At 43.7% G+C, this 24,705-nt stretch overlaps 1 protein-coding gene across 1 annotated transcript in view; it reads right to left on the bottom strand.

Annotated features, from left to right (window-relative positions):
* Positions 1 to 24,705, bottom strand: part of LOC111161858 (eukaryotic translation initiation factor 2 alpha kinase 4) — a 108,354-nt gene that overhangs the window by 35,762 nt on the left and 47,887 nt on the right. Inside the window, exons 10-21 of the mRNA XM_022525879.1 lie at positions 23,045 to 23,151; positions 22,317 to 22,474; positions 18,790 to 19,253; positions 18,222 to 18,285; positions 15,638 to 15,721; positions 13,844 to 13,966; positions 11,493 to 11,597; positions 9,580 to 9,634; positions 8,276 to 8,355; positions 5,384 to 5,485; positions 3,892 to 3,945; positions 87 to 323 (exon numbers count right to left, since the gene is read on the bottom strand). Coding sequence (XP_022381587.1) covers positions 87 to 323; positions 3,892 to 3,945; positions 5,384 to 5,485; positions 8,276 to 8,355; positions 9,580 to 9,634; positions 11,493 to 11,597; positions 13,844 to 13,966; positions 15,638 to 15,721; positions 18,222 to 18,285; positions 18,790 to 19,253; positions 22,317 to 22,474; positions 23,045 to 23,151 — 1,633 coding nt within the window. The remainder of the gene's footprint in view (positions 1 to 86; positions 324 to 3,891; positions 3,946 to 5,383; positions 5,486 to 8,275; positions 8,356 to 9,579; positions 9,635 to 11,492; positions 11,598 to 13,843; positions 13,967 to 15,637; positions 15,722 to 18,221; positions 18,286 to 18,789; positions 19,254 to 22,316; positions 22,475 to 23,044; positions 23,152 to 24,705) is intronic.

Genomic DNA, 24,705 nt, shown 5'->3' with positions numbered 1-24,705 from the left:
AAAGGACTCCGTGACAACTAAGGAACTGACTTGACCCTTCTGTGAACAGAGCCGCACCCTCTCCTGGCAGGACAGCGTAAGCTCACCTTCGGCATGTTGCTGTCATAGGTGTAGTCGATGGCTGGGGAGATGCGTTGAGAGAAGATGTGGGCCATCATGGTGCGGTAGGCCTTCCCATCCACGTTGGCCAGGGTGTGGTGCAGAACTTCGTGCAGCTCCGACTCCTCCATCTGGGGTGGGGGCAGCAGCTCGCTCTTGAGCAGTTCTGTGGCTGTGGGCCGCTTGGCGGGATCGTGGTTCAACAGCCAGGAGATGACCGATTTCTGGAATGAAAGCCAGGCACGCTGGTGACCCGACGTGACAAAGGACGCTCCGGAATCCCGAGAAACTGGTGGCTGGCTCCAGCCAAAGAAGAGACACCACACTTCTTGCACAAAGTTGGTGCATTTTAATTAGTACTTCTGAAATCTCTGCATCGGTCATTTCCCCCTCCCCATATTTCACTATGGCCACACAGTAGTGCAACACTGTAATAGGAGTGTTTCTTAAAAGGCAGAGATGCTGGGGTGCTGGGATGGCTCAGTCAGTTGAGCGTCTGACTCCTGATCAGGTCATGATCTCGGAGTCATGGGATTGAGCCCCCATCAGGCTCCATGCTCAGTGGAGAGAGTCGTCTCTCTCCCTGTATTCCTCCTCCCCCGCCTCGTGAGCTCTCGCTCTCTCTCTCAAATAAATAAATATATGACAGCTGCCCTTTTTGTATCTTACTGTTATAAACAACTAAAAAAACCCTCATCTCAATAACTACATATATGCAGAATTTGGCCTTATAAACACACAAAATACTGTTTCAAAAAAGGTGCAGGAACATAAAACAATTACCTCTAGATTCCTAATTTTAGTAGAAATCATAATGCATAGTAGCTGATGGCATCTTGTTTTAATTTTTTCTTCTCTGTTATGCTATTTGTATTAATACCACTCCCTGGAAGTGTCTTGATTTATGTTTCTCATTTACCATGGCCTCACAGCCCCTAATCTTGAAAGGTCTCTTCATGTGTCCTTAACTCTCTTGTTTACAGTAAGGACTTACGAAGAGAGGAATACTTGGGATCAGAAACATCCCAACTTTTAGACGAATCTTATTAAGTATTTTCTAATTATGTATTTTTAATACACATTCTCCTAGCGGGCCTCCCAACGCCTACCTCTGTCTTCGGCTAAAATGAACACACATGCAAAGACCGGAACTGACAAGATACAACTTTTGTGAAAAGCTGTATTAAATTAAAACTAGTAAAAATGATACCCTATTCGGCAGTATAGGCCGAATATAGACCCTGTTCCACTACTCCGTTTCTGTTGTAGGGCAGCAAGTGTGTTATATTGAGTACAGAGCATCTTCTACTCTGCCTCCTTGCAGATAAAAAGCAACAACTGTGATGTGGGGGGTAGCAGGGGTTATGGTCCAGGGACCAAGTTGTTCCAGCTCGAACACACCGAGTGCACATCTATGAGAGGCCAGCATCGTCCAGAGAAATGGTTTATACAGTTGCTCTTGCGTCTGTAATTTAATAAAACAGACCCCACAGCTGCGAACATGTGGGAATGCTGAGGAAAACCGCCCTTGTCACAGGGAGAGACTCTGAAATGAACACTTACTTGTGACATTCGAAAACACAGGAAACGACTCGATTCAAATCAGCGATAACAGCTAACTAAAGAAGCAGAAACGTAACACAGTGTATTGTCCAGTGCTATTAGTGTCCTCGCTAATAGGACAGACGAGGCAGAACGGGTCCCTCTCACCATCAATAAACGTCATGTTAAATACTACCAAATCACAGGATGCCCGTGCTGACATAAATAAAGGGCACTTAATCCTTTTGACAGGTGATGAAAGTTAAAGTCTTGATAAGTTAAGTGACTCGTCCAACCAGATACATCACCTATAAGAAATCGCAAACTAATGTCATGCTCTAGCTAGGTTTCTGTCCTCAACATTAATGATTTAAATAAGGGAGTATGCCTTGATTATAATTCAGAAAAGTCAGTTTCTCAACACCCAAAGAACAAAGAATCTAATCAAGAAATGGGCAGAAGACATGAACAGGCATTTCTGCAAAGAGACATCCAGATGCCCAAGAGACACATAAGAAAGTGTTCAACATCTCTCGGCATCAGGGAAATACAAATCAAAACCACAGTGAGATACCACCTCACACTGGTCAGAATGGCTAAAATTAACCAGTCAGGAAATGAAAGGTGTTGGCGAGGATGCAGAGAAAGGGGAACCCTCCTATACTGCTGGTGGGAATGCAAGCTGGTGCAGCCACTCTGGAAAACAGCATGGAGGTTCCTCAAGATGTTAAGAATAGAGCTACCCTACAACCCAGCAAGTGCACTACTACGTAGTTACCCCAAGATACAAATGTAGTGATCCGAAGGGGCACATGCCCCCCGAATGTTTATACCAGCAATGTCCACAATAGCCAAACTATGGAAAGAACCTAGATGTCCATCAACAGATGAATGGATAAAGATTATATATATATATACACAACGGAATATTATGTAGCCATCCAAAAACCCCCATTAATCTTGCCATATGTAATGACGTAGATGGAACTAGAGTCTATTATGCTAAGCAAAATAAGTCAATCAGAGAAAGACAATTATCGTATGATTTCACTGATAGGATGAATCTGAGAAACAAGACAGAGGATCGTAAGGGAAGGGAGGGAAAAATGAAACAAGATGAAACCAGAGAGGGAGACAAATAAGAGACTCTTAATCTCAGGAAACAAACTGAGGATGGCTGCAGGTGGGGGGTTAAGGGAGAGGGTGGCTGGGTGATGGCCATTGGGGAGGGTATGTGCTATGGTGAGTGCTGTGAATTGTTAAGACTGATGAATCACAGACCTGTACACCTGAAACAAATAATACATTATGTTAATTAAAAATTACATTGTATACCAAAAAGAAAAAAAAAAAAAAAAGGAAAGAAAGAAAAGTCAGTTTCAGGAATAAACTTCCATATGCCCAGAGTATCAACCACAGACGGCTTCACCATGACAAACCGCCAAGCATGAAGAAGCAACGCACACCAAAGGCACAAGACACAAACCCACTGATCATTGTTCATTCCAATCAGCTGGGTGCCATAGAGCCCATGACATGAATTACAGACACGCACACTCAGATATTTCTAATACGGAGAAGAAAGTGTTTTACTTTAAAATACTGATAACACCAGGAGCGCCTGAGTGGCTCAATGGGTTAAAGCCTCTGCCTTCGGCTCAGGTCATGATCCCAGCGTCCTAAGATCGAGCCCCGCATCAGCCTATCTGCTCAGCAAGGAGCCTGCTTCCTCCTCTCTCTCTCTGCCTGCTTCACTGCCTGCTTGTGATCTCTGTCTGTCAAATAAATAAATAAAATCTTCAAAAAAAAAAATACTATTAACATCAGACTGTCTAGTCTTCCCCTTTAAAATCTGAGCTACTTTAACTACAAAATGGAATAAAATTATAGTTTTAAATTGGGTTTTTTTCTTAAAAAGTTCCAAAGTTTCTCTAAAATAATGAAATCTAAAAGCATTCTCTTTTTTTTCCAGTAGCTATGCCAAGGTTCCAAGCAGCACTTCAAAAACACAATGAACCACGCAGAAGAACCCTGGAGTTTGCTAATTTTCTGTGCCAGTCCCTGGCATTTTTTTTGGTGTGTGTCAAGTCTAATAACATTTTAAGCATTTCATCTTTTGATATTTTTTCCCAAACTGTTCCCAGGGCACAAGACAATGAGTGGCAGAAGATGACTAATCGAAAAAGAAGAAAAACAGTAATTAAAATCCAAGAGTGAAGACACTGTAATGAAAGCATCGGAGAAAATTACCTGCTTTGTATGCTCTCCATCATCAAAGTCTTCTGGAAACTTAGGCGAAGTGGGCTAAAAGAATATAATATTCAAATCAGCACGTGCTTGGCAAACTGTCACAGTGAAAGCATTTATTTCCCAGAGGTAAGAAAATCAAGGATAGAAATGAAAACAAGACTCAGAGTGATACCTTCTTGAAACCCAACACCCATTGTTCCAGTACATACATGTTATTTTCATACAGGCTTGACCCCAATGACAGCCTAGGAGACAGAAAGCATCTCAGCTGAGGACAAAGTATTTTAAGATCCAATGGTTTCAGAGGAAGACAAAGTAGCTTTAGTAAACACACAGAGGAAAAGAGGCCAAAAACCCCCACCAAAGCACCAACAAAGAGCAAAAGAAAAACATTAATACTGAAACCTCTACCTGCTGAAAAGCTCTCGCCTTCCTGGTCAATAAGATCTTAATCAGAACATTAACCTGCCAGTTTGGTTTTCTGTTTTGTTTGTTTGTTGTTACAGTTTAGATACTCTTGAAATGAGGGAACAAACATGAATTTTAGACTAAAGAAAGGTACTTCATCCAGAATATAATCTTGTAAGAGCATTCCAAGCCAAGGCAAGGACATGGTAATCACTTCATTTATCTCCAAACTTTGTGAACACCACAGTCCATGCTGTACTGGGTATAAAAGAATTCAACAGTTTTCAAAAATATCTAGAGGAGCATCTTCAGTGACGGTGTAGAGGACTGTAGCTCAGGAAAATGGAAGGCTCTTCGCATCTCTGGCTCATGCATCACAAGTCTCCATCACCCACACCCAAACCTTTTTCTCCACTTTCATCCTAGTGCCCTTTGCAGTGGGCACCCTTGGCCTCAAGCGCTTTTAGTTTGGGCAGTAACTGAGGCAAGGATTAATCCCAAGAGCATAGAGGGAGATTTCACCGGGGGAAAAAAAAAGTCAAGGGGCTGTTATCTTCCTCAGACCCTTTTTAACTTCTGGCCATGGGGCTACTGTTAAGGCAAACCACTATGTCAACTCAGTTGGAACCTTTAATTTCTAGAACTAAATATCCATTACCCTTATAACCTATTCCCACCGTTGCAACTATATGGGTATCTGCAAAGTTTTTGGATTGCTCCTTTGTTTTAAAACCAAGGTGGGGTGGCACACCTGGGTGGCACAGTTAAGTATCCAGCTCTTGATTTCGGCTTAGGCTGTGATCTCAGGGTCATGAGATCAAACCCCACGTTGGGCTCTGCACCGCACATGGAGAGTCTCTCTCTCTCTCTTTCCCTCTGCCCGTCCCTGCACTTGCTCAGGCAGGTACTCCTTCTCTAAAATTAATAAATAAAATCTTACCAAAAAAAAAATAGAACTGTAGGTAATAGTAAGACTGACTCTTTCATATTACAAATATCAGAAAAATACCCTGCATTAAATTCTGGTGTCCATGCTAAGATCTTGGTTACTCAAAATTGAGGCATTAAAATATCTGATACGTACATCTCTGAGTTGGTTGAGGACAAAGATCCTTTCTGAGGCCGTGACCATGGGGTGATAGGACATCTCAAAGAAGATAATTCCCAGGCTGAAGAGATCCACTTTCTAGGGAGTAGAAGAAACTGTATTTAGACAGCCTTGAATATGTCATTTATCAGGGAATTACAGGACGAGCACTATTAGCTGGGGAAAAAAATCTGCCTAAGGGAAAAATAGGCCATACTAGGAAAAAACTTTATTTCTTCTTTAAAAAAAAAAAAAAAAAAAAAGATCTAGAGTACTGATAAAATATTTGGTATGATGTCTCAACACTCTCCTTGAAAACTCATTGTCACTGGTTTAGCTATATACAGACATAGAAAATCACTGGCCAAACACTGAGAGTAATCACTAAAGAGCAAGGACAACTGCGATCTGTCAAAGGAATCTGCTTTGCTTTGCACCTTTACAAACCATCTGAATAGTGGAACACAGACCAAAATCTGCAGTTGACAGCAGAGGTCAGCTACTGACTGCAAAGCCCTATCAATGAAGACAGAAAAATGGCACCACAGAAAGATGATGTGACTAATCCTAACAGAATATGGAAATGCAACTAAAAAAGAAGTGGGGCGAGTCAGCGCAGAGGGTCAGGCAGGGAGCTGCCGATGGGAGGACCATCTGCAGAAGGCAGCATGCCCGAGGCAGCCGGCACGGTCCTCCCAAGGGGCAGGCTGTTCACAGCAAACTGCTCACAGGCACACACGCCACATTCAGGGGCGACTCTGGCATGAATCTGGACTCAAGGATTAGGAGGACAGACTAATTATCACCAAGTGACCTCCCAAGTTTTAAATGCTGTAGCATTTCCTACACATTGGTTGTAGAAAACGTGAACATCCAGAAGAGAACCAAGAAAAACAGCACTCACTCATCACCCCACTCCTCCGGTATATTTCCTACTGATGTCAGAGAGCTGCCCCCTTCGTGTTTTTTAAAAATACACACACTAGGGGTGCCTGGGTGGCTCAGTGGGTTAAGCCTCTGCCTTCAGCTCAGGTCATGATCTCAGGGTCCTGGGATCAAGCCCCCATCAGGTTTCCAGATTGGCAGGGAGCCTGCTTCTCCCCTCTCTCTTTCTCTGCCTGCCTCTCTGCCTACTTACAATCTCTCTCTCTGTCAAATAAATAAATAAAATCTTTAAAAAAAAAAACCACACACACTATAAAACCAGAACCATACATTTTGTAACTTTTATTCCCTTAAGAGAGCACGAATATTTTCCAGCTAGTATATCATTTTTCCAAACCAGGCTTCTAAAACATGATTTTAATGACATATTGTATTCAATTACACGGAAGTCCCGTAATTTATTTAACCATTCATTTTTAAACACCAGTATTTTTCACTGTTCTAAATAATGCTGTGACGATCCCCTTTTATACCCATCTTTTTGGATGTTGTTGCTTCCTCTGGGTAGATTTCAAAAAGGGTAATTGCTGGGCCAAAGGGTGGAAAGAGCCTCTTGCATTTCATTACATGTGGCAAACTGAACTCTGGGGAGGCTGCACTAAGGGAGCCTGCGTCTTGCCACAGCCCTGCTGGGTATTTGGCTACCTGTATGGAATTCCATGTCACTGCCTGGTGCTCTTTGTCAGAACGGAAACCCAGGCTTGGGGTTCACTGTAGGCCTGAAAATATGCTCTGATGTGAACTGCCTGCCCAATATATTTTTGAAATTTTGCTCTATATTCTCACCCTAAGGGATCCCACCCAGCCGCATGGCTTTAAATCCCACCTGTGTGAGGATGACTCTCAAATTTATACCGGATTCCAACCTTTCCACTGAACTCAAGTCCCGAGTCTTCAATAACCTACTGAACATCTATAAGTAGATCTCTCATCAGGCATTTCCAAATTAACATGACCCCCAAACAGAATTTTGCTGCTGTCCTCTCCTGTCTCTCCCATCTTGGACAACTAGCCCGCCCCCAGCTGCTCCAGCAGAAACCTGGGCACTGTACTATCACCTTTCCTTTTCCCCACCCAACCTCCCCTCTACCATGTGTCTTATTTGAGCACACTTCTCCCCACGGCTACCACCACCACTCCGGTTCCTGCTAGCAGCCACCCAACCAGACTTCTGCAAAGCCTCCAGCAGCAGCTGGAGTGAACTCTCTTGCTCAAGACCCTGCAGTGGCTCCCTGTGCACACCCCTTTTTCAAGGCTAAGCTGGCCCTACATCATCTGACCTTGGTCTTCCTTTCCAACTTCATGCCTTTCTCCCCCAGCGCTCATGAGGCTGTACTGCATGGATGTTCTTTTTGATTGTCTCCAATGGGCCAAGCCAGGGCTGGCTCAGTTTTCTCCTTATGCATGCTATTTCTTTTGCTTACCCTTTTTTCCTCTCACCTCCCAACTTCATGTGGCTTGTCCCTTCTCTATCCTTAAAGCCATCCTCTTGGGGAAGCCTTCTCTGGTAAGTTTATCTGGACATGATGCCCCCCTACAGTTCTCTGGAGTCCATTTCTTTTCTTAACCATTTGTGATTATTTTATGTTTTCACCTGTTTATTGTCTGTTTCATCCACCAAAGGCTAAGCTCTGCCAGCGCTGGAATAAGACACCTGTTTTATCAGTCAACTGTCCTGTTCTCTGTATTTCTGGGGCCCGGCTTAGGACGAGGTTAGTGCAAATCCTCTCTGGATGGATGGACTGTAAGGTCCTTAGCAGCAACAGTGCCAGCTTCAGGGGAGTCATCAACGCGACACACATGTGGATATGTCGAATGAATGAATAAATGAATGTTCCCATTGCAGCGGCAATTAACACCAAATGCTATGATCTCCATCACGATGTTCTTCCTACTATCTTACCCTTGAGACCTCCCCTTCTCCCCAGAAAGCTTCCCCTTTACCTGGTTGTACGTGGGTCTATTGCTTCCTTGGATCTCTGGGCTTACATATAAAGCAGTACCAACCATCCCAGTCAGATGACCTGCATGGAAGAAGACAAAGTGAAACTTTTCTAATAAGAGGACTAAGGAGGTAAGGCAAATTTTTATTTAAAAGAAAAAAGGAGGGGAGGGAGCTTCTTAGGAGTGGGGCATGATCTGTTAAATCTTCACTGCCTCCAGAGGAAGGCGAAGTACACACTTCACCGAGGGGTTAACCAGAAGTCACGTATGGCCACAGACTCTGTTCCACATGGGAGGTCTCTGCTCTTGCAGAGGGGTGGTGCAGAGAGAAGACCCCAGACATCCCAGGTCATGAGGTAACCTCACATTAGCGTGTGTGGTCAAAGTGTAACCGTCTACCCATGACAGCCAATTATCTAACTAAAGCTCTAATTTAGTTAAGACAGTGAAGAGGGGAAAAAAAAAAACTGAAGCATGCTCACGGTTTTGTTAATTTAATGAGTAATTGTAATTTGCTTTAGAATAAAATCTTTATGGATGAAAAACAGGTTTCAGATTAAGAAACCTGTATGGTATGGCATATTAAAAATTTTCTAAGAGAGGGGCGCCTGGGTGGCTCAGTGGGTTAAAGCCTCTGCCTTCGGCTCAGGTCATGATCCCAGGGTCCTGGGATCGAGCCCCACATCGGGCTCTCTGCTCTGCAGGGAGCCTGCTTCCTCCTCTCTCTCTCTCTGCCTGCCTCTCTGCCTGCTTGTGATCTCTGTCTGTCAAATAAATAAAATCTTTAAAAAAAAAAAAAATTTTCTAAGAGAGCAGATCTTATGGTGAGTGTTCTTACCATAAAATTTAATAATAATAATTAGGACGGCAGGAAATCTGGAGGTTATGGATATGTTTATAACATAGATTGAGATGGATGGTTTCATGGGTATATATGTATCTCCAAGCTCCTCAGGGGTATACATTATATTTGCACAGCTTTTTAAATGTAAAAAAGAGAGAGAGAGAGAGAGAGAAAAACAGAGAAAAGAAACCCTGTGTGGTGTGTTTTTTTTTTTTTTTTTTTTTTAAAGATTTTATTTATTTATTTGACAGAGAGAGAGAGATCACAAGTAGGCAGAGAGGCAGGCGGGGTGGGGGGAAGCAGGCTCCATGCTGAGCAGAGAGCCCAATGCGGGGCTTGATCCCAGGACCCTGGGATCATGACCTGAGCCGAAGGCAAAGGCTTAACCCACTGAGCCACCCAGGCGCCCCTGTGGTCTGCTTTTAATCCACTAATTAAACATACAGTCTTCTGGATTTACCTGAGGGGTCTGATTTAATCGAGTGATCTGCCGTATCATCTTGTTTGCCATCAGCCTAAAAAAATACAAGCCAGTCAAATATCACTTTTAAAATGTTGTTATTCCACAGAAATGCCTCTCCATTTCTAAATCAAGACTGACAGAAAACTTAACCCACAGAAAACAGAATTAATTACAATAATGCTTTTTCTGTGCTCTAAATACTGTCTGTTTGGTTAGCCTGCTAAAGCGGACTCCCTGGAAACCCCCCGGAGACCAAGAAGGAGAAGAAGGGCTCATCACTGAGGAACTCCTCCTTCAGGGCAGAAAGCCCCGAAAGAGAAACCCATTTATTTTCATGTTTGCAAATGCCAAAGCAGAAATCCATTGACGAGGAAGGTTCAGAGCATATTAACAACCACTACAAACTCACTCTCTAACTTCCCCGCTGCTGTTCCCTCATGTGGGGCCATGTTTACTTCCTCGTTCCTAGAGGCTGGTCACCACAGCTTCTCCACTGTCACCACCAGCCCCTCTCAGGTAGCCCCGCCTTTCTCAGCTGTATCCGTGCCGACACCATCTCACAGACCACCCTGAGTCACCACTCCACAGGGTCCTGTCACAGGCACCATCACACATACCAACATCTCACGTTCTCAGCGGCAGGCACTATTCTGGGGGCTTGCCCTGTCCTCTCGTTTTTTCCACCCAACAACTCTCGGAAGTAGGTTCTAGCATTAGGCACCCTGTACAGTTGAGGTACCGAGAGTTTAACTAACCTGCCCCAGGTCACACTGCCATAAAGGGGCAGGGAAAGGACTGTGTGTAGCCCTGGTCGGGGGGCCTCCGCAGCCTGTGCCTCTATCTACTCACTATATTACAGCCTCTGATGTTAGGTTAAATTCTTCCGTTTGGGGATCAAGACCCCACCATCAGGCCCTTTCTTGCTTGGTCTCAGCGCTCTTCAAAATGCCCTGCTGTTCTGCTCAGGACCATACTCTCATTGTCCCCCTTCTGTTTCCTCCCTCTCCACTCCAAACCTCACCTTCTAGTTTTGTCCCTATGGTTGTTCTATGACTGATCTAAATCTCTGACCACCCTTGGAATTAATTGCATGTACTAGAGATTTTGTGCCTATTAACTCCATCTTATAAAAAGATTCTTCCTCGGGCACTTAAGGCCTACCACCTACAAGACCCCCCAACTTTCCAGCATCGTCACGGCTCCCCTAACGCTTCACAGTTTTGACCAACCAGACAACATGCTGGCCTCCCAACAGTCATGTCTGTTCACCCCAGGGCCTTTGCTTATGCTATTCCTGCTCTCTCGGATCTCTTGCCCTGGTCTGCCTTCAATCTCAGCCTGCTGGACTCTCACCCATCCTTTAAAGCCCATCTGAAATGCTTGTTTCTTTATACCGCCTTTCTGGGTCCTCACAACCACATGTCAAGTTTCTCTTGCCTTTTGCTCTTATATCGCTATTTCTCTTACTTCACATTACTTTAGCTTTGCATGTTGAACAACTATTCTATAATGATGTCTATGACTGGCTCTTCAGGTGTTCCATGGTATTTTGAGCTCTATTTCCTTAAATTAACTAAAAGCCCCTCAAGGGTAAAGCATCAAGCCCAGTGCCTGGCAATGGTAGGCCAAATGACCAAATTATTTCAAAAAATATTATATGCCTTTGACCTCAGTATCATCCAGAAACCAGTAATTTTATGTCTCTCAAGTGGAACATCCTCACTACAGTGTATTCTTCCTTTCTAAGCCTAAGGGATCATTTGCGGCTCACCCCTTCAGACTTGCAGAATTTCCTGGGGATTACAGAGCAGAGTTCAATCAACTCATAACCATGAAAGTATTGCAAGCCAGGATAATCAAGGCACATAGGTACATTTTTTTAGGCATAGTCCAATCTGAAAAATACTCACAGTGAAGGCCAGATGGTCTGTTGCTAAACCAAAATCACCTATTTTCACATGGTCATCGGAATCTAAAAAAATGTTGACAGGCTTCAAATCCCGGTGAATCATTCCCTGATGGAAGAGAAAAAAGAACGGTTTCCCAAGCATAGTTTATAGTTTACCTGTTTCCTAATCTCAAAGGCCAACCTAATGCCAAGATGCAGAGGAGATCCTCTCCCTCAGACTGGTCCAGGCTGTTTTGGCCTCTGCACTGTCTCCTGACCGTCCTGCCAATGACCTTCCCAACATCTCCCAGTCTACCTGCTGGTGGTCCTGGAGGAGGTCAAACCCAAATTGTTCCTGGGGGGCATCCAAGGGCTCCCTCCACTGGGTTCCCAATCTCTCTGTGGAATCACAAAACGCTGCTGTTATCAACCCTCAGCTGTATCCATGTCAAGAAGACACACACCATTTTCCTTCCTTCTCCTATTCTTCTCTTTACACTATTTCCCCTGCCTTGAAAATTCTTGTTTTCTCCTCTCATCTGAATTGTGCCAACAGTTCCAAGTGCCAACTTCCCTACGACGCCTTCCACAGCGATTCTAATTCAATCTGCATCCCTAGCACACACCTAAGTGCTCAATGATTAACTGTTACGTGAACTTGGCTTTCTCCCCTTCCTGATGGCAGCCTCATGATGCTTACTGTTTCAGGCACTGTAATATAGGAAATAATTTAAAAAATAATAAAAACACCTTATTGTATGATCTCCTTACTGTTACATGAAGATGAATTTGGGTTCCTTCAAAAAAGAACAAGTCCCTATCAAGTATGGGGTCTGCTATATGCTTGTGACTATCTGCATTTCTAGACGTGGCAGAGCATAAGATACCCAGCAGATCATTAGCAGAAGCTGAGCAAATGAGATGTAGAGAAGAGTGCATGTGGGGCACAGTTCTAGAATCCCAGGAGATATCAAAGTAACAGAGTTCCAATGGCTGTCATTAAAATTCATTTTGATTTCCAACCCTGCAAACCTTACTCCACCAACTCATTTATAAACTAAACATATGTAAATTACAGTCCTGGCTTTTCAGTATAAATACATGACAGTCTAAACATTTTAAGGTTAAAGAAAATCATGCAAAGGAAAAAAACATATTTACACTGCGTTAGATAATCCCATTTTTAAAATGTAAGCAGTGTTTCATCCTGAAGCTAAGTCCATTAGCATTTACATTGTCATGACAATGTCTAGCTTTATAAAATGACATTTTATACTATGTGGTGGGCTGTGTCTCCAGTCTCATCTCTACCCTTGCTAGATGACTTTTGGGTTTCGCCATGGTCCTAGGAAGGACCGCACTAAGCCAAGTAGAATCAAATCACTGGGCCTGTATTCAACACACTCACTTTATTCTAAGTAACTGAAGTAACCACCCTTGCTTTTTGTGTATGTTGAAACATTTTTGCTTAACCCAGAGGTTGGAGAACTCTTTCTACACGTTCTTACATGTTACAGGCCTCACAGTCTGTCACAACTATTCAGCCCCACAGCTGTAACACAAACACAGCCATAGGCAATATGTAAACAAACGAGCATTGCCCTGTTTGAGTAAAACTTTATTGTGGACACTAAAACTTGAGTTTCACAGAATTTTCATGTGTCATGGAATATTCTTCTATTGTTTTTTGTTTTTGTTTTTTTTTTTAACAATCCTTTACACATGTACAAGCTGGGCACCTTGGTGGCTCAGTTAGTTAAGTATTTGACTCTTGAGCTCAGCTCAGATCTTGATCTCAGGATTGTGAATTCAAGCCCTGCACTGGGCTCCACACTAGGTGTGGAGTCTACTTAAAAAAAAAAAAAAAGAAAAGAAAAAGAAAAGAAAAAACATGTAGGGGCGCCTGGGTGGCTCAGTGATTAAGCGTCTGCCTTCAGCTCAGGTCATGATCCTGGGGTCCTGGGATGGAATTCCACTCCCTGCTTGGTGGGAAGCCTGATTCTGCCTCTCCTTCTGCCTCTTCTCCTCCCTGTGCCCTGTCTGTTAAATAAATAAATAACATCTTTTAACAACAACAACAAAAAAATTGTAAAAGCCATTCTTAGCTTACAGGTCATGTAAAAGCAGATGGGAGGTTGGATTTGACCCCATGGCCACAGTTTGCTGACCCTGTCCTAATCCTCAATCTTTTCTTTTAACTCTGATACCTTATACTGTATACATGTCTTTTGACATGTCTGATCTATAAAAATAAATTTCAATATACCCATAATTTTCCCTCTTTTTCTGTTTCTCTCTAATCTCACAATATTTTTTTTGTCATCAGTTTTATACAAGCATAAGTTTTCAGGCATGAAATGTTGTAAAGTTTACTTTCTCATGGATATACGCCAATCCATCCAGAATCTCCCGAAAAAGCCTCCAGAGTCTGACAGTGTCCAGATATAGCCCCTGGTCAATGGTGTCCCGCAAAGTGCTCTTCTCACAGTACTCCATCTGGGGACAAGAACAAACCAGGCGGCATTTGATTGTATAGGGTTTCAATTAAGGCAGACAATGGTAATTAATGTAATCTTCCATTTTAAAACATGTGCCGTGGATTTCAAGTAGTTAAAGCAAGGCTTAATTTTTTTTTTTTTTTTGAGAAAAGAATCCAACTATTTAAAAAAATTGGGGGGAGGGGGAGAGACATTATCACAGTACCTCAACATAACCCTTTTAATTTTTATTATCATTCATTAAAAAATAAGACTTGTTTAAAATCCTTGTCATAAATGATTTCATTCTTTTTCAAATAATGAAAAAACTGAGAATTAAGTAAACTTTTGTTTCACATGATTATTTCCAAACCCAAATTTCCAAGAAAGGCAATTAAAAATCTAACGATGTCATGAGCTTTTCTCATTTGTACTTTGAACTAGTGACAGTGACCTTCAAGTCCAGAGCAAAATGCTGTAAATATCCAAACATCCAGGACAAGGGTCTTTCTCATCCCTTCTTAAATATTAATGTATCAGAAAACAATGCAGTATCATTTAAATCTTCAATCAGCATGTAGCCTTTGATTTATACAACTGGCCTATAGGTTTCAAACTAGTGCCTCATGCTCTGAATAACCACCTCGAGATTCTGACTCATCGTCGAGCCCTCACAAGGGCCTGGGACTCCCAGACTGTGATCTTATCACACCTCCAGACACACCTCCCCTGCGTACTTCTGACTCATAACTGTCTAGAGACTGAATGCACGGAGTACAGACTTCACAGTTAGTGGTTTAGAGGACAAATGCTTTATCCTGCGTGTGAGTGGTACCTTGGCGATGTTTATATTAGGGAAAAATTAAAAGCAGACACCTAATTAGTGTCTTTTGAAACATCTACTTGTTTGAGGCTTCCCTTCTGGAACATACTACTGCATCTGCCATTTCTGATCTGCTTACTTACCGACAGGACTGCAAATACTAATAAGGCCCCACAATCCTATTCACTTGGAGCAGAGGCAGAATGTTCCTCATGGGTCTGCGATCATGCCTCTGCTAGCAGGGCTCACCAGAGTCTGGAACTATGGCCCTCAGGGGAGTCTGCTTCCTTTTAGTAAAGCCCCATTGGAAGTGGCTTACCCAGGGCTCCTGTCACCCAGAGGTTCCAGGACTTTAGGCACTTGGCCTGAGGCCACCCTGGGGTTTCTTCTGCACATGCAAGATATGTCTGCATCACACCTTACTTGTCCAGATCCGGCTTGTTAGAGTGGAACTTCGGTACGTGCAAGTCTAGCGCTTATAGAACTCAGACGTGGTTCTGTGACCTTAAAAATGTTACTTTTCTTATTCTTCACAAGTCACTGAATAGCTAGATGGGCACAGAATGCAAAAGAAACTTGTTTGAGCTCCCACAGCTGTGACTGGGGGATCCAGAAGGAGAACTTACACAGACTGAGTCCAGAGCCCGTACCCACCGCCCTACACCATCCCCTGCTATGGTACAGAAAACACGAGTTCAAGGCTGGGGGGCAGGGCGTCTGGGCTGCAGCTGTCTCTGGTCAATTCATCTTTGGCAGGGCCACTGAATCCTTCCTCTGCCCTGTGTCTTGCTCTAGCCTCCCACAACATTCCCACCAGCGACCACCGGGAGGCGCTGTGTCAACGAGTGCCCACGCACAGGATCTCACCTGGATATACAGGTAGTGCACAGCTTCGACAACCGCTGATGGCTCACTTTCGTGGCAACTGTTCTTCCCATTGCAGTCTTCATTCTAATCCAAGAGGAACGTGGGAGAACTCAAAAAATGGGAACACAGGGGCACCTGGGTGGCTGAGTGGGTTAAGCCTCTGCCTTCGGCTCAGGTCATGATCCCAGGGTCCTGGGATTGAGCCCCATATCAGGCTCTCTGTTTAGCGGAGAGCCCGCTTCCCCCCGCTTCCCCCCGCCCCTTCCTGCCTCTCTGCCTACTTGTGATCTCTCTCTCAATCTGTCAAATAAATAAATAAAATCTTAAAAAAAAAAAAAATGGGAACATGATCATCACCCTCTTCAGGCTCTTTGTGCCCACCCTCACCCCACACGCCAACATCCTAGGAGGTCTGAGCAGGACGCAGCCTTTGTCCTTTAGACGCCACCAGCACTTCAAAGGCAACTGCGCTATTACCAGAATCTACTGGAGAGTTTACAGGTATTTCACTATATAGAAAATGATGGGGGAAAATAGGAAGTAGGTACCTATTACGGTTGTGTGATCGACAGAAAGATTCCAAGTCAACTGCTGTATACAGGCTAGTATTTGAAAGGTTTCAGATGAAATGGAATACCATTCTTTGATGATAGATCTCTCCTCTTCCCAAAGTAAGCCTATCTTCAGCTAAATCAACTTAAATGGGAAGATATTACTGAAAGGTACACTGCCCTCTGGGCAGTGCCACTGAGGGACCGGCACCCGGCTGCCACGCACTGTGACCGATCCTCCAGAATGCTTTTCCACTCTATTCTTCCCCTATAGGTCATTTCTAACTCTTGTCCCCCCACCCCCTTTTTAAAAGTTCTTTTAGGGATGCCTGTGTGGCTCAGTTGGTTGAGCCTCTACCTTGGGCTCAGGTCATGATTTCAGGGTTCTGGGATCAAGTCCCACATCGGGTTCCTAACTCAATGGAGAACCTGTTTCTCCCTCTGCCTGCTGCTCCCCCTGATCGTGCTCTCCGACAAATAAAAACTTAAAAAAAAAATAAAGTTCTTTTATTCTTCTCATAAATGTATTTAAGCATTTCCCCTCAACACAACCACCTGGGGGAAAAGGATTGGCTAAGGAAAAAGCATTAGGTCTTATTTGACAGTTTATGATTTAGTTTGTGGAAGCATTTTTCAACATTTTTCCTTTAGCAAAGAAAAAAAAAGGCACCTCTGTTCTGCAAACAGTCAAGTTCTACTCTTGAATCATTTACATACCCTGGAGATTATCTGTAGAAGACTGTTAATCTCTTGGAGGCTTCTACTCATCAATTAGAATGCCTGTGGGATGTTGCCCTTAAGGAGCAAAATAAGGATTGTAAATTTGGTGCTCCTGTAATAATTAAATGCATAGCTAATGCTCAAATAAAAGCAGTAGGTTATAATTTATATTTTTTTAAAGATTTTATTTATTTATTTGAAAGAGATCGAGCACACGGAGTATGAGCAGGGGAGGGGCAGAGGGAGAAGCAGACTCCCCGCTGAGCAGGGAGCCCGATGTAGGGCTTGATCCTGGCACTGCAGGATCACGACCTGAGCTCAAGGCAGACACTAAACCGACGGAGTCAAGCAGATGCTCCTATAATTTATAAATTTAAACCAAGAGGACTTTAAGGTACTTTTAATTAAAAAAGCATTTCTAAAAATGCCAGAGAATGCATTCAAACCTCCTTCAAATCAATTTAACTGCTTATCAGGGCCCACATGTACACTTTTATCTACTACAAATGTACCCTTATAATGGCTTACAATTCTATTTTTATTTCTAGAAATGAAGTCGTGGCACTCTACCCCCTCTCATGGAAGTTTCCTCCACACTAACAAGAGCCAGTCCTAGTTGTCAGTGCCACGCAGCAGTGTTCGGGGGCTCTGCTAGTCTGGGCAGAGGAGGATGCAGGACTGAGTGGAGTCCAAGGCCTCAAACGGTGTTTTTCAAACTTTTCAGACCATGACCCACACGAAGAAATATATTTTATATCATACCCAATTCACATACTCATGTGAGACATGGTGTACACACAGGTTACTTTTCCTAGTGTGATGGTCTCCACTCTTCCCTACAGCACTAAAAATTAAATAAAGCTGGCTGCGGGCCTGAAAAACGCTTTCATTGCCTGTTCAGGATCATGACTCAGTGCTAAAACACTGTGCTAGACAGTAATCCGGATTAATTGGTCATAGAGACCAACATAACTCTATTAGGCTCTTTAATTACTTAAATCGATCCCTATCTCCAACCACATCAAGTTTCCCCAAATCTTCTAGGAAATGGTGTTCATCAAAAAAGCAAGACAAAAACAAAACCCAGCATGTCAATTTACTCCTCCCCTCTAAAAACAGGTATATCTGGTTATGTGGACAATATAAGGCCTATGAATAATAAATTAAACTATCATGTTTTAAAATTGATAGTTTCTATATCTGCCTATTAGACTGAGGCTTTACTGTTCCACCCAGGGTTTTTAACACCAAGCACTAGTTTTCTTACATGCCCACCCCTGATAAAATGGTGTAATTTCTGTTTATATATTTACCTGATTCTGACTCTTACTGTTCTCATCTTCAAAGATGATATCACTGTCAGAATCTGAAGCAGGTCTTAAAAAGAGAAACAGAGAAATACTAAAGAAATCAAATTCTCTGTTAGAATTCCACAGCTAAGAGTCATGATTGTATCTCACTGGACAGAATGAAATCAAATCAGGAAAAACAAGACGGATCAGGGTGTCTTCTGAGATGCACAAACTTTTAGGATCACAATTCCTGACTTGTCAGAACCGTAGGTGGCCCTATGTCAAGCTTCCGGGTTAGTTTTTAAATATCCCGGAGTTGGAAGCCCCTATCCAAAAGAATGCTCTCTTAAAAACTTGCTGCCAATGGTACTAAGAAGATGAAGTATTGAAAGGAATTTCTATTTGTTCTTTTTTCGGGGCTTGGGTTTTAGAGCACTTTTGAAGACACCGACAGGGAATAAAACCTTTGGATTGAATCTGGTTCCCCTCTAAACACACAATTCTGCACTTCAACAGGGTGACGGCCTGGGTTTCTAACTGAATCCCCTCTCCCGGGGCGTGGGCCTGGCGCTCCCATGGGTGTTCTTACAGGAAGGGTTGCCGGAAGACACCCTCGTGCTCGTCCTCGTCGTCCTCCTCATCGTCGTCTTCCTCCTCGTCGCTGCTGGAGCCCGGGCCGGCGGCGGGGAAGCGGGCGCTGGCCGAGCGCTCGCCTGACGTGCTCCACTCCACCGAGCTGAGGATGGGCGGGGGCGTGGCCGATTCCACGCTGCCCGAGCCATCAGGGCCGCCACCGCACGCTGGCTGCTGGGACGGATCTGGCGCATCCCGTGCTTGGGGCCGTGAGTCCGAGTCCGAGTCCAGGGGCAGCATCCCCGAGCCCACCGGCCGCTCATATCTCTCGATCCAGGCATTGTAGTAGCGCACGATGTTCTCATGATGCAGGCGCGACAGCAGTGTCACCTCGCCCTTGATCCTGCGGAAGTGCCTGCTGGCCGGGTTGATGGGGATGCGCTTCACCGCGTAGCAGCAGCCGTCCAGCTTGTTCTGCACCTGCCGTGGAGCGTGGGAGAGGAAGGAACCAGGTGCTGTGAGCCTCACAGACTGGTATTTGTAGCCCATGACCCCAAGCCCTCCCTGGGGAGCCCTGAGTTCTCAGGGAGAAGCAACAGCTACTACAGTAGAGAGCCACATATTTCAACCTCTTAAGCTGAACAAAAAAGTCTTGACTGCCGAAATCCCTAGAAAACATCTCACCCCAAACAACGTGTATATTTAGCTTAATTAGAACCTGGAAAGGGCACCTGGGTGGCTCAGTAGATTAAGTGTCCGCCTTTGGCTAGGTCATGATTCCAGGGCCGTGGGATCCAACCCCACATAGGACTCCTTACTCAGCAGGAAGCCTGCTTCTCCCTCTCCCACTTCCCCTGCTTGTGTTCTCTCTCTCTCACTGTGTCTCTGTCAAATAAATAAGCAAAATATTTTTAAAAAATACTACTTATTTTGGGGGCACCTGGGTGGTACAGTTCCTTAAGTGAGGACTTTCGGTTTCCACTCAGGTCATGATCTCAGGGTTGTGAGCTCGGGCCCTTTGTGGGGCTCCGTGCTCAGCAGGGAATCTGCTTCAGATTCTCTCTCTCCCTCTCCTTCTGCCCCTCCTACTTATGCTGTGTCTCCCTCTATGTCAAATAAATAAATCTTTAAAAATATACTAACTGGGGCACCTGGGTGGCTCAGTTGGTTAGGTGACTACCCTCGGCCCGGATTGTGATCCTAGAGTCCTGGGATTGAGTCCCGCATCTGGCTCCCTGCTCAGCGGGGAGTCTGCTTCTCCCTCTGACCTTTCCCCTCTCATGCTCTCTCTAATAAATAAAATAAAATAAATCTTAAAAAAAAATTTATGACTGATGGTATGTTTTAAGACCAGAACAACGTGATTAAGAACATAAAACATGGGGCGCCTGGGTGGCTCAGTGGGTTAAAGCCTCTGCCTTCAGCTCAGGTCATGATCCTGGGGTCCTGGGATCGAGCCCCACGTCGGGCTCTCTGCTCCGCAGAGAGCCTGCTTCCTCCTCTCTCTCCCTGCCTGCCTACTTGTGATCTCTGTTTGTCAAATAAATAAATAAAATTAAAAAAAAAAAAAAAGAACGCAAAACATAAAGACAAGAGAATTTCAAAGTCTCCACATTCTGCATTAGAGACACTTTTTCTTGGGCAGTCACAGGATTCCACTGGGTTGACTGAAGTTAACTTTTACCAAATTTTGTTCAACAGAACATTCCGGACCCAAGGTGCAGGTCAACTGAGGTGATAAAAAGCAACAACTCCCATGTGCAAAGGGAGCAACTAGTTGATTATAAAATACAAAATAAAGCATCATTCTCATAGGTTCTGATTAGAATGAGAAGGGAGTACTATAAAATTGAGTTTCAGATTACCATTGTGTGGGAACAATGGTAAGAAATATGCTTTTGAGTAGAACAGATAGAGGTCTGGATGCTGGTTTCCTCTCTTATTGCATGGATGTAACCTCATACAAATTATGTAACTTCTTTGAAGGTCAGTAACCTCATTGGAAAAATGAGGATAATAGTTATTTCGTAACAATGTCACGAAACTGAAAGACAAGGTTTGTGAGCCATCTGGCACAGAACCTGAAATATGGAATGTGCTCCAAAAAGCTATGGCCCTGTGTTCTTTTTCTGCTACATCATTAATCGAGTAGGAAATAGTGGGAAGTCTTGACATTGCCTTTGACCTTGAGTCTCAGAACACATCATGAAGGCCTGGAGTCACAGACTGGGGTGTGGAGCTCACTACACTGCAAAGTCCCAGGGATTCACTGATTACAGTGGAAAGGTGCCTGAACCATAATGGGACCAAGTGCTCATGCAATGCCAGATGACTGAACAGAAATGCCCTACCCTAACCCAGAAAGAGAGATGGGAGTGTGAGGGCTGTGGCCTCTCAGAGGGAAAAACCACAGAAGAATTTAGGGGCTTAAATTACTAGATGTTTTTATTATATGAGTATTCTCATTATTTTTAAGTACTTGTAAGGAAATGGAGTTTGACACTGTCTCACATTCAAGGATGAAAACACAAACAAGTTAAAGGACTTGATCAAAATTATGACGTGAGTTAAAGCAATAACATACACATCAGTCACCCACTCCCCTGTACAGCACTGGGATGCCCCAATCAGGACTATCTGCCCACAGTAGGTCTCTTTAGCCATCTAACAATAATGTCTATACTTTCATGAAGAAAGTTGAAAATTTTCCAAAATCCTCTAACTTCCTCTCGGCAAACTTAAGATTGTCTTTTTGTACCTGATTACCATAGAAAACCTTTTTATTGGGGGGGGGGGTTGCTGTAAAAGGACTTCCACAATAATCCCACTAACTCTCCCTAATAACACTCTCAAATCCCAAACAGGCATATGCCCTCTTGATGGTGGGCCATTTTATTCTGTGAAAGGTAACATGTCTTATATGGATTTAATAATACATGATTAGCCTGGACCTCCTGAGGTCAAAATACTTAAAATTACACAAGAACAGCTGAAATCTCTTTCTCAAGGGGCAGGTAATCATAACTCACCCGAAGAGACCAGAAAGCAGAAGGGAAGACCTAATGACAGCACGCCCTCATAATGCACCACTCGTTTTCTTTCTCAGTAACAGATGGAAAATAAAAGCCGCTGAGACCATCTGGGGCCATTTCCCAGTGAGGTCCACCCTAGCTCTAACCTCGCAGCCCTTTTATCTACAGCACCTCTGAAAGCAAATGGGACAAAAAGGACAATTTGCTTTCTGAACCAAAGCACAGAAAGATGGTTTTCACACGGAGGGCTTGGCTCCACTTGAAGCCGCAGTGTAATCGTGGGGTTTTCACGTTAATGTGCTGCCTCGAGCAAGGGGGGAGGAGATGATGTGTTGGTCACGTGTCCACTGGGACTCGAAGTAAAGCCTTTAACTCTTCGAAGGTGATGAGGATTGTGGTTTCAAATGATCCTATGTATGTCTCTCCCCATGCTCAAGAGAGAGCTCTGAGTCTGCAGAAAGGGAACGGAGAAGGGAGCTCGAAAGGGCCCGGGCACAACTCTGTAGCTCACCTTGATGACAGCTCCAAAGGCTCCTTTGCCGAGAAGCTGTAGTTCTTCAAACTCAATGAAATACCGGGAGAACTGTCTCTGGGTCTCAGTGAAGAATGCTGCGCTGGGTAGCTGCTTCCTAGGAATAACAGTCTCAACATAATCCTGTCCTCCAGAATCTGAGATAAAACAAGAGGCAACAAGGCATGAGAAAAATAGCAAGAGGTCAACAACAAAGCCAGGGCTGGAAGGAGGTAACCCAACCTGTAGTTGGAACGGGGACCTCCCACCCGGTGTGGACCCTTCAAGCCTTTTCTTCACCCAGTTCTTCTTCAAGGAGGTAGAACATACAGTAGGTGCTGAATGAGACCTCCAGTAAGGGAATGACTGCACGGGAGAGCCAGAACCCAACCAGCTCTACTGGGGTTCCTTAATCTGTACTGTGAGTTGCAACAGGAAAATCTAGTTCCATGGCAGGAAGGTAACAGGACACGAAGGGTACCCAACACCGAGAGAGCTATCCCAACTGACAATCCGACGGATAATCCAATGGTCAAGGCTGGAAACCAGGATGGCAAAAACGGTTCCATGCACACAGTACACATTCAATGAATGGATTTATGTACAGCTCGGCATAAAATAGTTAAAATAAATGATCCGGGCAGTCCGTTCCAGTCTTAGGTTTCTGCATACTTTCTAAATAATTTAGGTCAAACAGGCATTCACGAAAAGAGCGGTAACAGACTCACCTTCAGGACTTTGTTCCAACAAAGACATTTTTGGCTGAGGATTGATAAAGCTGTGTTTCAACAGCTGCTGGGCACTCCATCTCTCCTTGTCGTCCAAGCACACACACCTCAGTGAGAGGGCAGAGAGTATCTCAGCGACACAGAAAATAATCACTGGATTCGTTAATCCAAGGGTTTATTTTTTGATTTATAGGTTTATTTTAAGGTTAAGTATACATTAGAGAACACCTGTTGCTTACAGACCAAAATGCACTCCTAAGCTAATACATGCTGACCACTGGGGGTAAGTGGGGCATCAAAAAATATATAGTCTTTAGAAGCAGGAAGACTTACCTTGTGGAACAGGTTTTTTTTAACAGGTTTAAGACAGCCCAAATTATAGGGGCACCTGTGTGGCTCAGTGGGTTAAGCCTCTGCCTTCAGCTTGGGTCATGATCTCAGGGTCCTGGGATCAAGCCCCATACCGGGCTCTCTGCCTGGCAGGGAGCTTGCTTCCCCCTCTCTCTCTGCCTGCCTCTCTGCCTATTTGTGATCTCTGTCAAATAAATAAATAAAACCTTAAAAAAAAAAAAAACACAGCACAAGTTACGAATTTGCACACCCACTGAATAGTGTAATGACTTCCCATCCTACATTAAGCCTCTCCAGGGACCAGTGAAATACAAAGCTTTCCAAAAGAAAAGAAAATCTGATGGCTGATACAGGTTTGGGCCCCAATATGAGAAACTTTACATCATGATATGATGTAACTTGGTAACAATTAAGGACTAATTTAAAAAGCCCCACATTTTATCATATACTTCTTTTCATTCTCATTCCTTGAAACTTATTTGTTATTCTATTAAATTACTTTTGCCGTCTAATGAAGACAAGCCATACCTTTAACCCAGTGGTTCTCAAGGTGGTGTCCCTGACCAGGAGCATCAGTACCAGTATGACCTGGAAATTTCTTACAAATTCTATTCCAAACCTATCCTAGAAAATCAGCAACTCTGGTGGTTGGGGCAGTAATCTGTGCTTTACCAAGGTGTCCAGGTGGTTTCAATCCAAGCTAAAGTCTGGGAACCACTGTTCTAACTAACCTAAACTGTTTGTCTCTTATGACAATGACCTAAGTAGCGCCACTCGGTAGCACCTGACCCTAATTATTAATAGGGTATTTCAAAGAACCAACTATCACTGTGAATTCTGTACTTATCACCTATAAAGCGATGGCAGTTAAAACTGCAAAGCACTCCTAATTTCATACCTTGAAATGGAAAAGACCACAGTAAAAGCATTTGTGTAAGATATGGCCCCCCCCCAAAATTTAAGATTAATTTTAATTCCATCAGTAAAACAAAAAACCTTCTCTGTGCAAATATTAAAATATTACTGATAATGATAAACCCCCATCTCTCTCCAATTCCTCTCCTCTCATGTCTTGTCATTCCAGACTTTTTTCTATGCATTTAACACAATCTTATAAAAAATAACAGAATTGCTTTGTGGATATCTTTTTTTTTTTTAAACTACATCATCTTATATTATCCTCAACTTGCTTTTTTCATTTGATCATGCAAAAGTTCTGTACACAATTCCATGTTGGAGGGCTGTGGTGGTGGGGGGGGAACCACCAAACCACCAAGCAATCCTTCAACGTCAGTTGGGTGTCCTACAAT

Source organism: Enhydra lutris, unplaced genomic scaffold, assembly GCF_002288905.1.
Source record: "Enhydra lutris kenyoni isolate GAN:26980312 unplaced genomic scaffold, ASM228890v2 scaffoldscaffold4, whole genome shotgun sequence".
NCBI classification, from domain to species: Eukaryota; Metazoa; Chordata; class Mammalia; order Carnivora; family Mustelidae; genus Enhydra; species Enhydra lutris.
Note: the sequence above shows the minus strand (reverse complement) of the source record. Positions and strands in the feature narration are given on the sequence as shown.